At 61.9% G+C, this 13,309-nt stretch overlaps 1 protein-coding gene across 1 annotated transcript in view; it reads right to left on the reverse strand.

The window, feature by feature from the left end:
* Positions 1–7,477: 7,477 nt before the first annotated feature.
* Positions 7,478–13,309, reverse strand: part of IPO9 (importin 9) — a 37,003-nt gene continuing 31,171 nt past the window's right edge. The window contains exons 16-24 of the mRNA XM_061161146.1: positions 12,544–12,692; positions 12,151–12,279; positions 11,465–11,740; positions 11,228–11,394; positions 10,681–10,814; positions 9,857–9,979; positions 9,446–9,550; positions 9,214–9,290; positions 7,478–8,331 (exon numbers count right to left, since the gene is read on the reverse strand). Coding sequence (XP_061017129.1) covers positions 8,221–8,331; positions 9,214–9,290; positions 9,446–9,550; positions 9,857–9,979; positions 10,681–10,814; positions 11,228–11,394; positions 11,465–11,740; positions 12,151–12,279; positions 12,544–12,692 — 1,271 coding nt within the window. The 3' untranslated portion in view covers positions 7,478–8,220. The remainder of the gene's footprint in view (positions 8,332–9,213; positions 9,291–9,445; positions 9,551–9,856; positions 9,980–10,680; positions 10,815–11,227; positions 11,395–11,464; positions 11,741–12,150; positions 12,280–12,543; positions 12,693–13,309) is intronic.

The raw sequence follows: 13,309 nt of genomic DNA on the forward strand, positions 1-13,309 counted from the left end.
CGCCAGCCTAGGGCCTCCCAGTACGGATGGCAGGCCGCGGGGGCCACCTGGGCCCACCCAGTTGGATGCCCTTGGCAGTGGAAACCTCTTTCTTCACAGAGCGACCCCACAGAGAGACCGGTGGGGCAGAGCATAGGGTGGCCCCCCAGGGGTCATAATCTCCTTGCAAGTTTGTCAGTGGCTGTGCCTCTGCTCTGGGGGCACCTGATCAGGGTGCCTAAGCTGGGGAGAAAACCCAAAGCCCCCTTAGCCCCACTGTGTGCGGCCCTCAGGGTGCTCAGACAGACTCCTCCTCTGGGGCTCCCCAGAACCCCATGAGCTAAATCAAGCTCACTGGTGTTATTAGTTCATTTTATAGACATAAGCTGGGACTCAGGGGAGTTCAAGGATTTGTTCAGGTTATAGAGCCCATAAGTGGGAGAGGCACTCTCAATCCAAGTGTCTTCACCTGCTGAGTGGGTGAAGGTGTCTGCAAATGGTATATCCTGTAAGGGTTAATGTCTAAAATATACAAGGAACTCAGACGACTCAACATCAAAACAAACAAAACACCCACAGAAGACTTGACTAGACATTTTCCCAAAGATGGACAACAGGCACATGAAGAGATGCTCAGCATCATGGACCATCAGGGAAATGCAATTCAAAACCGCAATGAGGTGTCACCTCACACCTGTCGGAATGACTGTCTTCAAAGAGACAACAAACAACAGCTTGCTGAGGATGCAGAGAAAAGGTTCACACCCTGCAGCATTGTTAGTGGGGGTGTGAATTGGTGTGGGCACTGGAAAACAGTACGGAGGTGACAAAAAAGAATTACCATACATTTTGGCAATCCCACTCCTGGATATTTACCTGAATTCAAATTCACTAATTTTGAAAGACATATTTCAAAAGACATAGGCACCCTTCCGCTCACTGCAGCATTATTCACAATAGTCAAGATATGGAAGCAACCTAAGTGTCCATCAACAGATGAATGGATAAAGAAGTGTAGGAATATACAATGGAATGCTACAAAGCCATAAAAACGACTTCTGTAGTGGTCCAGTTGTTTAGACTCTGTACTCCCAATACAGGAGGCCCAGGTCCCACCCCTAGTCAGGGAATTAGGTCCCAGGTTCTGCAACTAACTAAATAAATACTTTTTAAAAAGAACAAAATGTTGCCATTTCCAACAGCAGGCTGGACCCTGGAGGGTATTATCCAAAGTTAAACCAGTCAGAGAAAAGCCAGTAGTGTAGGATATCACACATGTGGAATCTAAAAAAACAAAACCAAAAAAACCCAAAGGAGCAAACATGAAACAGAAATAGAGTTGTAGACAGAGAACCAACAGGTGGTTAGCAGAGGTGAGAGACCCGGATGGAGGCTGTGGAAGGGTGCGAACTGCCAGTCACACAGGTGTGCAGCATGCTCAGTATAATGGACGTGGTGGCAAGTCAGAGAGAAGTTGGCAACAGAGCAAGGTCTGGGGCTCCATGGTGCTCAGTGGTAGGGAACCCACCTGCCAGTGCCGGAGACACAGGTTCAAGCCCTGGCCCGGGAAGACCCCACACGCAGCGGAGCAACGAAGCCCGTGCACAGACCGCTGAGCCCCGGAGCCCACGCTCTGCAGCAAGAGGAGCCACTGCAGTGAGGGCCTGAGCCCAACAACTAGCGCGTCGCCCCGCTCTCCCCAACCAGAGAAAAGTCTGCACAGCAACGACGACCCAGCACAGCCAAAAATAAATCTTAAACAGAGTGAAGTCTCGAGTGCCCATCACGAGGCTCCGTCAGTCCCGGGCTCCCACCCCCAGCAGCAGATGGCGAGTGTATCCAACATCAAGGCATGGAGGCCCAGCAGAACCTGAACAGGCTGGAAGGGCAGTGGGGGCAGGCGCGGCCCTGTCCTGGCCCCACGGGTGCTGGCACCCCCCAGGAGAGCAGAGGCCAGGAGAGGGTCTGCTCCCGCCCAGGGCGTGGCTGCTTGTCTGATGCGGGCTGGGGGAGCGTCTGTCCTGACGAAGGACAAAGCCATAAATACCGCAGAGATGGACAGAGAGCCCCTGGCTTCCCACACCCAGCAGCGCGTCCGCGCCTCGGGCACGCACTCCGTGAGGGCAGGGACCATGCGGCCCTGTGCTCCCTGCCGTCCCCAGCCCTCACTGCTGGGGCCCGACTGGCAGATGGGGGGCTATCTCTTCCTTCCCGGGTAGACATGCCCACCTGAGCCCAGAGCCTGTCTGATGGGGGTCCTTTCCAGCATCCCTTCTCTCTGTGCCTTTGGTTCTTCTTTCCTTAGGAAACGAAAACTCAAGTCTCTCCTATTAAAATGAAACAAAACAAAACAAAGCAAAAACACAACCACGTTTCCCAAAACCCCTCCCTTTCTAGCTGTGTGTGTGTTTTTCACCCTTTTTTCTCCACCTAGTTCTCAAAACTTACATGCCTGGTTCCAGCTCACCAGAACAGCAGTGATTTCCTAATTGCAAAGTTCTAGGAAAACTTTTCAGCGCAGATGATGGGAGGTGATGGGACAGGTCAGAGGGGAGAACGGGTTGGGGGTGGGGTTGCTTCTCAGCCCGGGGCGGGGAGGGGGGGGGGTAGGCGCTGGAGCCTGGAGCCTGCGCCTCCATGCTGAGCTGGGCCCTGGGCTGGGGGAGAGGGAGGAGGAGGCTTGGGCAGGAAGGCTGGGGACCGGCGGGGCGGGGGGGTGGGGGGTGGGTGCAGAATTGTACAGGCCTGCAGGCCTGGAGGGGCTTCCCCGCACCTTCTGCGGGCAGACACACAGCAGCATCCTCACCTCCCCCAGTGGGTCTCCTGGCCCCGGGGGTGGGCAGGCCCGTGCCTGGACCAGAGGGGACTGGGTGTGGAGGGTGATGACACCAGTGATTCCGCAGGTGAGCGTGTCCCGGCGTACCCACGAGGGCGCCGGTGCTGGAAGAACTTAATTTGCCCCGTTCCCAGGCTGGGGTTCAGAGTTGGATTTCTGTGACTTCAAAGCCCAAGCCGGTCCACTCGTCCTTCTGCCTCTCCCAGATCAGGTCTGAACTGCTCTGAGCCGGGCCTGGCGTGTGGGGCACGTCTGTGGGCAGACCTCAGGGTGGGAAACCCAGCCAGCAGGGGCGGGAGGAGCGGGACCATGACCCAGTTTGGGCCTGGCCCGGGGCTTCAGCCTCAGCATCTGCTGAGTCATCCTGCAGCCGGACGGAGTGGCCGGCTGGGCCTCCTCCCCACCTGCCTGACCCGCTTCTCCAGGTCAGGGCAGACAGAACAGCATCCCCGGGGGCCCCGGGCCCTGGGGCGTCCACCTCTCCTCTTCAGGAGAGCCCCTTGGACACCCCCTCCCCCATGGGCCTCTGTCTACCCAGCTCCTGCAGAGAACTACACACTTTCCTCTGATAGTCTCATTGCACTGAAGGAACAGGCGCTCACTAGCCCAAAATAAACACACGTTTCTCCTTCATCAGGAGGCTCTCCTGGTGTCCAGCGTGACTCGTGCTTGCTGTGGACAGATGGCTATCCCTGGGTCTGTCCTCGGGGGCGGGGGGCGTGGGGGCAGCCTGGCAGGAAGGGAACTGAGTGCCAGGCGTCTCTGCGGGGCCCGGGGGGTCTGGGCTGAACCCCGGCAGCCTCAGGCCGCGGTGGGGCAGCCGCTGGCCAGCCCTAGGTGGCTGCCTGCCGGGGGGCCGGGGGGGTGCCAGGTCACCTTCGGGTGGCACCGTCCTGGGTCCGCAGCTGGGCCGACGAGCGCTGTTTTGGGGCCGAGGGGAGGAGGCCAGGAGGCTCTGTTCGCAGCAATTCTGTCTGTGCCCACTCCCTCTCCTGGGAGGTTTGCGGACACGGGCATCCGCCCGCAATGACCTTTCCCACGGAGCTCTATTTTCAGCCGAGACCCGCGTGAGCCCTCTGCAAGGTGGGTACGGTGGTCGTCCTTGTGAGCCTGGCCGTGTAGGGCCGGACTTGGGTGCTGTGGCTAGCGGTGCACTGGGGGCCAGGCTCATCACCGCCCCACGCCACCAGGCACGGGGCGGCCATGTCGGAGTCCATGCCCCCGGTGCACGGCTCCGCAGGACGGACTGGTCACGTCCGCTCACCCTACATGGCTGCGGGGGTGGAGGTCCTGGCCGGGATGCAGCAGGGAGCCTACTCGGAGCCTCTGGCCAGGGCAGAGGAGCCCGGCCCTGCGGGCTGGAGAGGGCTCCTTGGGCCTCAGCTTCCGAACTTGTAAGAGCAGGGGGTTCAGTTGGACCCCCCACAAGTGCAGGTCAGCCAGCTGGGGGGCTCTGGTCCTCTCTCTGCGTGTCCAGTGGGAGATTTGTGGGAGGGCCCTGGCAGGGCCTCGGTGGACTGGCCTCCTGCCCAGCGGGTGAGCCCAAGGTCAGGAAGGGAAGCCAGGCTGAGGAGGGACGCGGCCACAAATCCGGGGGCAAGAAACGCCACACCTCTTTCCCTTCCGTCACCTCAGGTCAGACAGCCTCTCCTCCCAGCTGGCGAGCAGCTCAGGCCGTGGTCCCTAGTTTGCTCCCCTGCCTGCCAGGGTCACACGGTCTCAGGACCTCACACAGTGGAAACTCGGGGCGGGGGGCTGGGGCTCTGTCGAGGGCCCGGGGGCCTGCACATCCAGCAGCCTCCGTTTGTGCGACCCAGGCACGGGGACCCTCCAGGGAGCGCTGGTGCCTGGCTGGCGTTGGGCCCCCAGACTTCTGTCCCCTTCCTTCTGGGAACCCTCTTCCTCCTCTTTCCCTCCCTCGCTTCCCCTAAGACCCTGGACCTAACCTCAGTTCACTCAGGGTTTTAATCTGGCATCCAGAAGCAGGCTATCGTCAAAGAGTTCTGCTTTCCCCCTGCAAAAGCAACTAAGGCAAGGAAATGCAAAGAACTCGGCCAAGTTCTTGGAACACGTGGAGGGGCAAAAACCTAGTGAAAGCAGATTAATACAATTTACAGCGGCATGCAGATCCCCTGGAAAAGCTCCGCTCATCAGGTGGGACTCTGGAGCCGTCCCCACAAAGGCTCCCCAAGGCCACAATTCAGCAGCAGCAGGTGTGAGGTGAGCTGAGTCACCGTAACCCCCCCAGAGCTCCGAGCAGCTGGAGGGCGGGGAGAGGACAGCCTTCCGGCCTGAGCCTGCGGGCCCGGAGTCCAGCCGTCTTCACCTGCAGCCACAGCACCCAGGCAGGGTGAGTTCTCAGGGGAGGCGGGAGGACGGGAGGGCTGTGCTTCCAGCCCTGACTCCATCTCTGTGCCTCCACCTGCAAAGGGCGTGGACACAGGTCCCTGCTCTGCACGGCCAGGGCTGACCCTGGAACAACATGGGTCTCCACTGCACAGCTCGACGACGACACAGGCTTTCTCCACCAGAAACTACAGGGCCACCCCTCCCCTCGTCTTGCGTTGGCTGAATCTCAGATGCAGAGAACCCAGGGCCGTCTGTAAGTTCTATGTGGGCTTCTGACTGTCCCTAACTCCCCTCACCACGGTCAAGGGTCCTCAGCAGAGGATCTAGGTGAGGTCACAGGTGACAGAGTAGCCCTGATGTCGCGTGCTTCTGACAGGTGGGCGGCTGTCAGCCACCTCCCCTACCCACCCCACGAGAGAACTGCCTTTGCCCTCCTCTCGGGCAGCAGGCACTCAGCCCAGAACTGATTTATCTGGTCAGGTCCCCACACCCCCTGGCTGCTTCTCGTTCCCAGCTAAACTGGCTCCTGGTGGAAGGGGCGTGAGAGGGGCTTGGTACTTGCTGGAAAACCACGGAGCCAGGAGCCAGGAAATGGCTGTGTGTTCCCATCTCCCTAGTGACCACGGGCCTGGTGGACGCCTTCTAAGTACAGGCCCCTTTAAGCTTCCAGAGCAGAGTCCTGTCTGCCAGACTCCCTCAGCCCTTCGAGCCTCTTTCTTCGACCTGACCTGAGCCCACCACTTGGCCTCCCCACTGAGGACGCGAAGCCTCTGCCACGCAGTCCTGGCTGGGCAGCAGGCCAGGACAGAACACCGTGGGCCTGCTGCAGGCACAGGAAGGCCGAGGTGGCCCAATAGGGCCCCGGACGCCGTGCCCTGACCCCAGCCTCAGTCTACACGGGCGCTTTGTAGACGCGTGGACAGTTCCTGCCACAACGCTGGTTACGGGCACAGGATCGTGCGAGCGTGGCTCTCTACGCTCTGGAATCCTGGGTGCTTTCACAGGGACTCTTTGTCAACCGGCACCTTTGAGAACAGCTTAAACAGAGGTTTTGCCCTCGTTTGCTCTGGTAGAGATGCTTGGATTCTAAGTTAACAGCCTTCCCAGGGACTCCCTGTTATCCAAGAACCTGATCGGTGTCCCCCTCCTTGTCCAGCACTTACTTCTGACAATGACCTCAAGCCGTCTTCTGGAAGATAAGGTGTGAAAAGGCCCCTCATCGGCCACTTACAGGACGGGGGCCGAGGGCAGAGCGCCCTGGGGCACGCTACAGACCACCCGACGGCTACTCTGTGGTCAGAGCCGGTGGCCAGTTGTCGCTTGCTTTCCTATGTTCTTGATTCACCTCACCCAGATTTTATCTGGTCTATCAATAAAACCAGACACTGAGGCCCGTTTGGCATCGTGTGTTCTCCTCAACTTCATCCTTCACGTCTAGTCGCTTGTGGGCCGGCGCTCTTGGGCAGAATGGGAGCTGGACTCTTAGGTCCTTTCCGGCTCCCACTGTGGTCTGCACCTCCCCTCCTCCCCACCGAGCTCTGTGAGGCCCAGTGGCTTGGCCACAGACCTTGGTGTCCTGGCCACTCTCCTCCAGGGACGGGGCCTGGAGGACCTCAGCCAAGGGTGCCTATTTCTCAACTTCTCACCTTGAACCTCCAGTCCTTCTAGCCAGGGAGCCCCACCCATCCTACACCGAAGCTAGTTCTCTTTGGCCAAAGAGACGGACACGAAGGGGGAGTCAGAGGGTAAGTTCTTGTCAGGACCACTAGCCTCTGGGAGGTCTTTTCCACTCCCAACTGAGTGGATATCGCCCCAAATACTCTTCCTTCCAACAGAAGGAAAACACATCTGTGCCCCTGCCGTAAAGGTAAATGGGAAACAGGAAGGGCCTGCACGTCAAGGGCTCCGGGGAGCGCAGCGGGAGAGGCTGGGGCCAGGCTGGTAGCCCTGCTGGGAACCTGCCCCTCCGGCTTCCCACTCGGGGCAAGGTGGGCGCTGACCAGCAGGCACACCTGCTGGCACTGAGACCCAAGGCCCCCCAGCAGCCCCAGGGCCCCTCCCTGAGAGCAAGTCAGCTGCACCTGCAGACCCCTGCTGTGAGACCACCGCCTTAAGCAACACTCCGCAGCTATTCAACATGGGCACTGGTGTGGGCACGACCAGAAAGGGGCGCAGGCCAGTGGCTCCGTCTCTAGGAGGCCCTTCCTGGGGGCTCAGCCGCAGTCCGCGGAGCGGCGCCCGACCTCCCCTCACCTCGCGGCTCCTCTGGGAGGCAGGAGGCAGTGCCGACACCCGAGAGCATGCAGACCGCACTCGTTTGTAAAGATCACTTTACTCTCCTAGAAAAATACACATTGCAAATGTGAGGGCCACAACGTCCCCACCTTGGAGGGTTCCTGAGGGAGAGGGACAGCCTCGGCGTCAGGCTGTGTGTGGGGCGTGTGTGCAAGAGGCATGTTAAATATGGTGGGGCAGGTGGACTTTAAAAAAAATTTGTTTTTCCATTTTTTTTTTTTTTTTCTAAAAAAGGAAAACCGAATTGCCATCTGTCTGGCTAACCTCGTGTGCGTGCATGTACGAGGAACAGCGTTGGGGAGGAGCTGTCATGCAATGATGCAAAACCAAGACGGCCTCCTTGGACGGGGACTCTCAGGGTTGCAGGAGGAGTGGGGTCTCTGGGGGGCTCCCCTCAGCCCCGAGACCAGTGCATCCGCGGGGGAGGGCAGAAAGCCCACTTCCCTGTGAGGGGAGTCGGAGCGGAACACGTCAGACGGCCTATGAAACACCAGGTCTGTCCTAGAAGACGAACGGTCATGACTTCCTGTGCTCCAGCGAGGGAGCCACAACCACGAATGTGATCGCCGGGCAGTGTGCTCTGGCCTGGCTGGCAGAGGCCTGCAGCGCAGAAGGGCACCGGCAGGAGGAGCCGGCCCTCCAGCGCACATCCTGCGAGGCACAGGCCGCCAGGCCTCGACCGTCAGTGTTGCCCTGAGGCCGCTACTGCAGGCTGAGAAGAGAGTCCCGAGGCCAGGAAGGGCTGCACGCGGCCCAGGCCCTCAGATGCCGATGGTCTGCAACACCCTCCTCTCACTGTCATTGAGGTGGCCCGAAAACATCACGTAGCAGGGCTGCTGGGCGAACTGGCAGAGGAAGTCTGTGAGGTACGCCTAGAGGGCGGGGAGGGAACACCTGAGGGCTGCAGCCAGGGTGGGCCAGGTTAAATCTAGAGTGCCACAGGCACTTCCCAGGACCACGCCTCGCGTGCTACCCCAGGACTCTGACAACACAGCTGCAGGAAGCTGGATTCCAGCACTGGGTGAACCTGAGGAGCAGAGTGCCCCCCAACCTCAGCCTTGCTCAGTGAGCCAGACAGAATGAACCAGGAGGCACGAAAGGAACCAGGTGGGAGCAGGGAGCACCGGGGGGAGGAGGGGGAGCAGAGGGCGCCGGGGGAGGAGGGGGAGCAGGGAGCACTGCGGGAAGGAGGGGGAGCAGGGGGTGCCGGGGGAGGAGGGGGAGCAAGGGGCACTGCGGGGAGGAGGGGGATTGGGGGCGCCAGGGGGAGGAGGGGGAGCAGGGGGCGCCGGGGGGAGGAGGAGGAGCAGAGGGCGCCGGGGGGAGGAGGGGGAGCAGGGGGCGCCAGGGGGAGGAGGGGGAGCAGGGGGCGCCGGGGGGAGGAGGGGGAGCAGGGAGCACTGCGGGGAGGAGGAGAGGCAGAGGGCACCGGGGGGAAGAGGGGGAGCAGAGGGCGCCGGGGGGAGGAGGGGGAGCAGGGAGCACTGTGGGAAGGAGGAGGGGCAGAGGGCGCCGGGGGAGGAGGGGGAGCAGGGAGCACTGCGGGAAGGAGGAGGGGCAGAGGGCACCAGGGGGAAGAGGGGGAGCAGAGGGCGCCGGGGGGAGGAGGGGGAGTCAGGGGGAAGAAGGGGAGCAGGGGGCACTGCGGGGAGGAGGGGGAGCAGGGGGTGCCGGGGAGAGAAGGGGGAGCGGGGGCGCCGGGGCACTGGGGGGATTAGGGGCACTAAGACCCGGTTGCTCACAGGGCGCCGCACCTGCAGGTCAATCTGATAGAGCGGGTCCGTCAGGGCGTCGGGGTCATCCTCCTCGTCGTCCTCGTAATAGTCCTCTTCTGCAGACACAGCCAGGACCGGTTGGGAGCAGCCCCGGGCAGGGAAGTGTCACCCACGAGGCTGAGCTCAAGGGGCACAAAAGCCCAGGTGCCGCCCTTTGAGGACACCCCCCGCCTCCTGGCCCCCCGCGTGCACGGCTGTCATCCGCACTCACCGTATTTACTTGTGGCAAGAATGTCGGACAGGAGCTGGCCAGCCAGGCCGTCCTCCTCCTCATCGTCCTCCTCCTCCTGATCCTCCCACATGTCGTTGGCGTCATCTGCTCGGAGAGGAGAAGCAGCTGGCACACAGGCGCACGCCTCCCCTCCCACCAGACCAGCCAGAACGGAAGGCCCCGAGGGTCTCTGCGCCCTAGCCCCAGGGAGAACCAGGGATGAGCAGATCCTCCGGGAAGTCTGACTGAAAGTTGACTGTGCTGGTGGGCGGAAACAGGCTGAGAGGCTCCTGAGAGAAGCCAGGTGGGAAGGGCGGCGCCGCAGCAGGGAGCCCCTGGAAGCCAGCCCCATGCGGGCCTGCAAGGTGAGCCACAGAGCAGTGGGCAGGGAGAGTGTGGGGCGCGGGGCACCTTGGCTCCACTCGGCAGGGGCGGCCTGGCGGGCGGCATTGGCCTCCATAACACTGGACAGCTCGTTGATAATAAGCTTTAGGATCTTGACCAGCAGAGGGATGTTGGTCCAGCGCTCGGGGTCTACGGAGGAAAGAGGAGGCTGTCCTGGGCTGCTCCCTGCACCCAGCTCTCCACCCCCAGGCCACACCCAGCCCTGAGTGTGTGTGTGCGCCGAGTGCTCAGTTGTGTCCGACTCTGTGACCCCATGGACAGCAGCCTGCAGGCCCCTCTGTCCATGGGATTCTCCAGGCAAGAATACTGGACTGGGTTGCCATGCCCTCCTCCAGGGGATCATCCTGACCCAGGAATTGAACCTGGGTCTCCTGCATTGCAGGCGGATTCTTAACCATCTGAGCCACCAGGAAGCCCCCAGTCCTGAGGCTCATGTTAAATAACTTCATTGTACTGAACATCACAGGAGTTTAGAGGTCAGGAGAGACAACAGCCGTCAGGAGTGAAAGGGGACGAGCTGTGCCCGTGAGAAAAGCCGGGACACCGTGGGCTTGAGCAGGTCAGAGCACCACAGGCCCCAGACACACAGCCGTGGGGATGGCATGGGGTCGGACGGCAGCTGCAACCACAGACGTGGATGCAGGGGTCCCAGGCCCAGAGCGGGGTGGCCACCGTGCGTCCCATCACTCGCAGCCACAAGAGGACCACACACGCTGCTCCACTGCTGACCCGCGTCCCCTGCTGCGCCCGAGGGACCCATCACTGACAGCCCCTCCTGAATGCCCCCCCAGGTGTCCTAGCCCAGCGGGGGTGGGGGCGGTGCCACGCACTCTTGGCCGACTTGGAGCGAGTGCGGACGCCCTCGTCGGGGCTGTGGAGCTCCTCGCCCTTCACGCGGATGTCCTGCAGCCGCCGGTCGTCGGCCGTGATGCCGTGCTGCAGCAGCTTACACAGCGCCACGGAGCTGTGGGGCAGAGGGGTCTGTGAGTCGGCCTCCCCCAGGGGCCGCGCCTGACCGTGACTGAGAGGGAACGAGCCTCCAGGCTGGCTGGGGGACACCAGAGTCGAACCGAGAGGGGCTCCTGGTCCTAAGGACAGGCGGTGAGAACGGCTCTTGAGCAAAGCCAGAGTGGGCAAGCAGCATGTGGACGTCTGCCACGGAAGGTGTGCGGGGCGGTGAGAACAGGGGGTGAAGTCCAGCCTAAGTGGTTAGAAAGCTGGCTTTAAAAACAGAGGAAGCCAGCAGCAGCATTTAGCCGGGGCCGGGAAGGGGCTCTTGCCAGCAGAGATCCCGTTTTCTGGGAATTTAAAGATGGCAGCTACTCACAGCCACAGTTCAGCAAGAAGGAAGCGGGGCCAGGGGAGCGCGGGGCCCACCTGACTTTGCCCTCGTACTGCCCGTAGAACAGGTGCTGCCGGCTGGTCCACTCGGCCATCACGAACTCCAGGGCGGGCTTGCCGGTGGGCCCAGGCAGGCTGCACAGGAACTCCAGCAGCGGCTCCAGCTGCGTGTGCACCAGGTGCGCGAACACCATGATGAGGGACTAGGGGACAGGGGACAGCGGCTCAGGGACCCGCACACAGGCCCAGGCCCCACCGCGGGCGCCCCCGCACCTGCATGACGCTGAGCGTCTCCGCCTGCTGCATCTTGCTGAGGACGGCGCGCAGGATCTGGTCCAGGCTCTCGCCCAGCTCCCGGCCCGCCCGGGCGATGAGCGTGGACACCAGGCGGCCCACGAAGGCGGCGGTGAACTCGGAGGTGCGGGGGTCCAGCAGCTGGCTCACCACCCGCATGACGTACCACAGCCCGCTGTGGCCCTGCTCATCGCGCCACTGCGCCACCTGCTCCAGCGCCACCGACACGTAGGCCCGCAGGCACTCGCCTCCGTTCTGCGGACACCGGCAGCCGGTCAGCGCGGGCTCCAGACCCTGACGCGTACACCCGCCTCCCAGCTCTCTCCTCAGAGCAGGAGCTTCAGCTGCCAGCCTCCACCTCTGGTACCGGGGAACGCGGCCGAGCCGCAGCGGAGATGGGCCCAGGTCTGGGGACAGAGCAGACCGCTGCCTTGAGCCTCCCCAGATCGCCCCCTGCCGACTCTACTGACGGAAGAGGGCTTCTCGGGGCCCGAGCCTCCACGGCTGGGATCTCTTCTGCCACATGGACCCCACTCCTTTGAGCAGTCGGAACCCTCCCCGGTCCTCTGGACAAGTACAGGTGGAAGGGCTTTCTACCGCTAAGGCAGGAAACACCTCAGCCTGCCGCTCAGACGCGCTGGGGCTCAGACCCCGCGCGGAGGTACCTGCATGGTGGCGTTGTCATCCGTGTGCAGGGTGCACTGGGCCACGGCGGGGAAGGCCTGGCAGACGAGCAGCTGCGAGAGTGGGGGCTTCGTGTTCCGCACCACCGTGGTCAGGATGTCGATGGCTGTCTGCAGGGGAGGAGTCAGGCTGCCTCAGGGGCGGGAAGGGAGGGCCTAGGCGAGCTCCCAACCCTCAGGCGGCGGCCTGCTGGTAGGGGAGATGGAAGGGTAGTGGACTGCCCAGCCAGGGTGGTGTCGCAGCAGCCCTGCCCCGTCTCTGGGGGTGCCTTGGGAACGAGAGGCCCCACCGTCCCGCGCCCAGGGCCACCCCTGCCCTGGGAACACATCACGGCTGGTCAGGGGTGGCGCGGGCCTATAAGGACGAGGACGCACCGCACACAGCCCCGCGGGGATCTTGTCTGCAGGCGCCTGCATGATGCTGACCAGCGTGGGGATCAGCCGCGTCTGCATGGGGCCCTGGCAGGCCTCGATCTGGGACAGCTCCTTGAAGACGTCCTGAGACAGCGAGGCCACCACAGGGTCTGAGGAGAGAGGACGTGAGTGCTCCAGCCATGCTGCCTGCTGCTGGCCCGCACCCAAGCTGCCAGCTTCTGCCCAACCTCTCACCCGGACCCGGGGTCCAGGGCAGCTGCCGGGGCCCGGGAGGCAGTGCATGTGACCTCACGGAGTCGGGGGCAAGTCAGCAACAGCTACTCCGAAAACAAACCCTGCCTCTTTCCCTGGGACAAATCCCTAATGCCTGTATTCTTATGAAACGTGGATTCATTAATGAGCCCAAATGCTGAGAAAAGAAGCCCCCACTGACAGCCTGTTAAGAAGACACCACCGTCTCAGAACTGCCTCAACACTGACTTTTCCGGGTCCCACATGTTGAGGAGGACTCCATGCCATCTCCTGGGGGCGCTCCCAAAGCCACTTGAGGGCAAAAGAGAAAACCTTCAAACAGCAGAGCCTTGTGAAGAAACAGAACTTTAGCTAAATGTGCTTCACCTACGTAAGAACAACAGAAACACTCTCCCTCTATGGAGCGTTCAATGTGCAGGGCACCAAGACACACAGTTGCACAAGACGAGCACTGGAAACCACTCAGAGGCTCATGACCACAGCAGTAAGCAGGCAGTAACACAGCCACTCGGGG

Source organism: Dama dama, chromosome 14 (assembly GCF_033118175.1).
Source record: "Dama dama isolate Ldn47 chromosome 14, ASM3311817v1, whole genome shotgun sequence".
In the NCBI taxonomy this organism is placed as follows: Eukaryota; Metazoa; Chordata; class Mammalia; order Artiodactyla; family Cervidae; genus Dama; species Dama dama.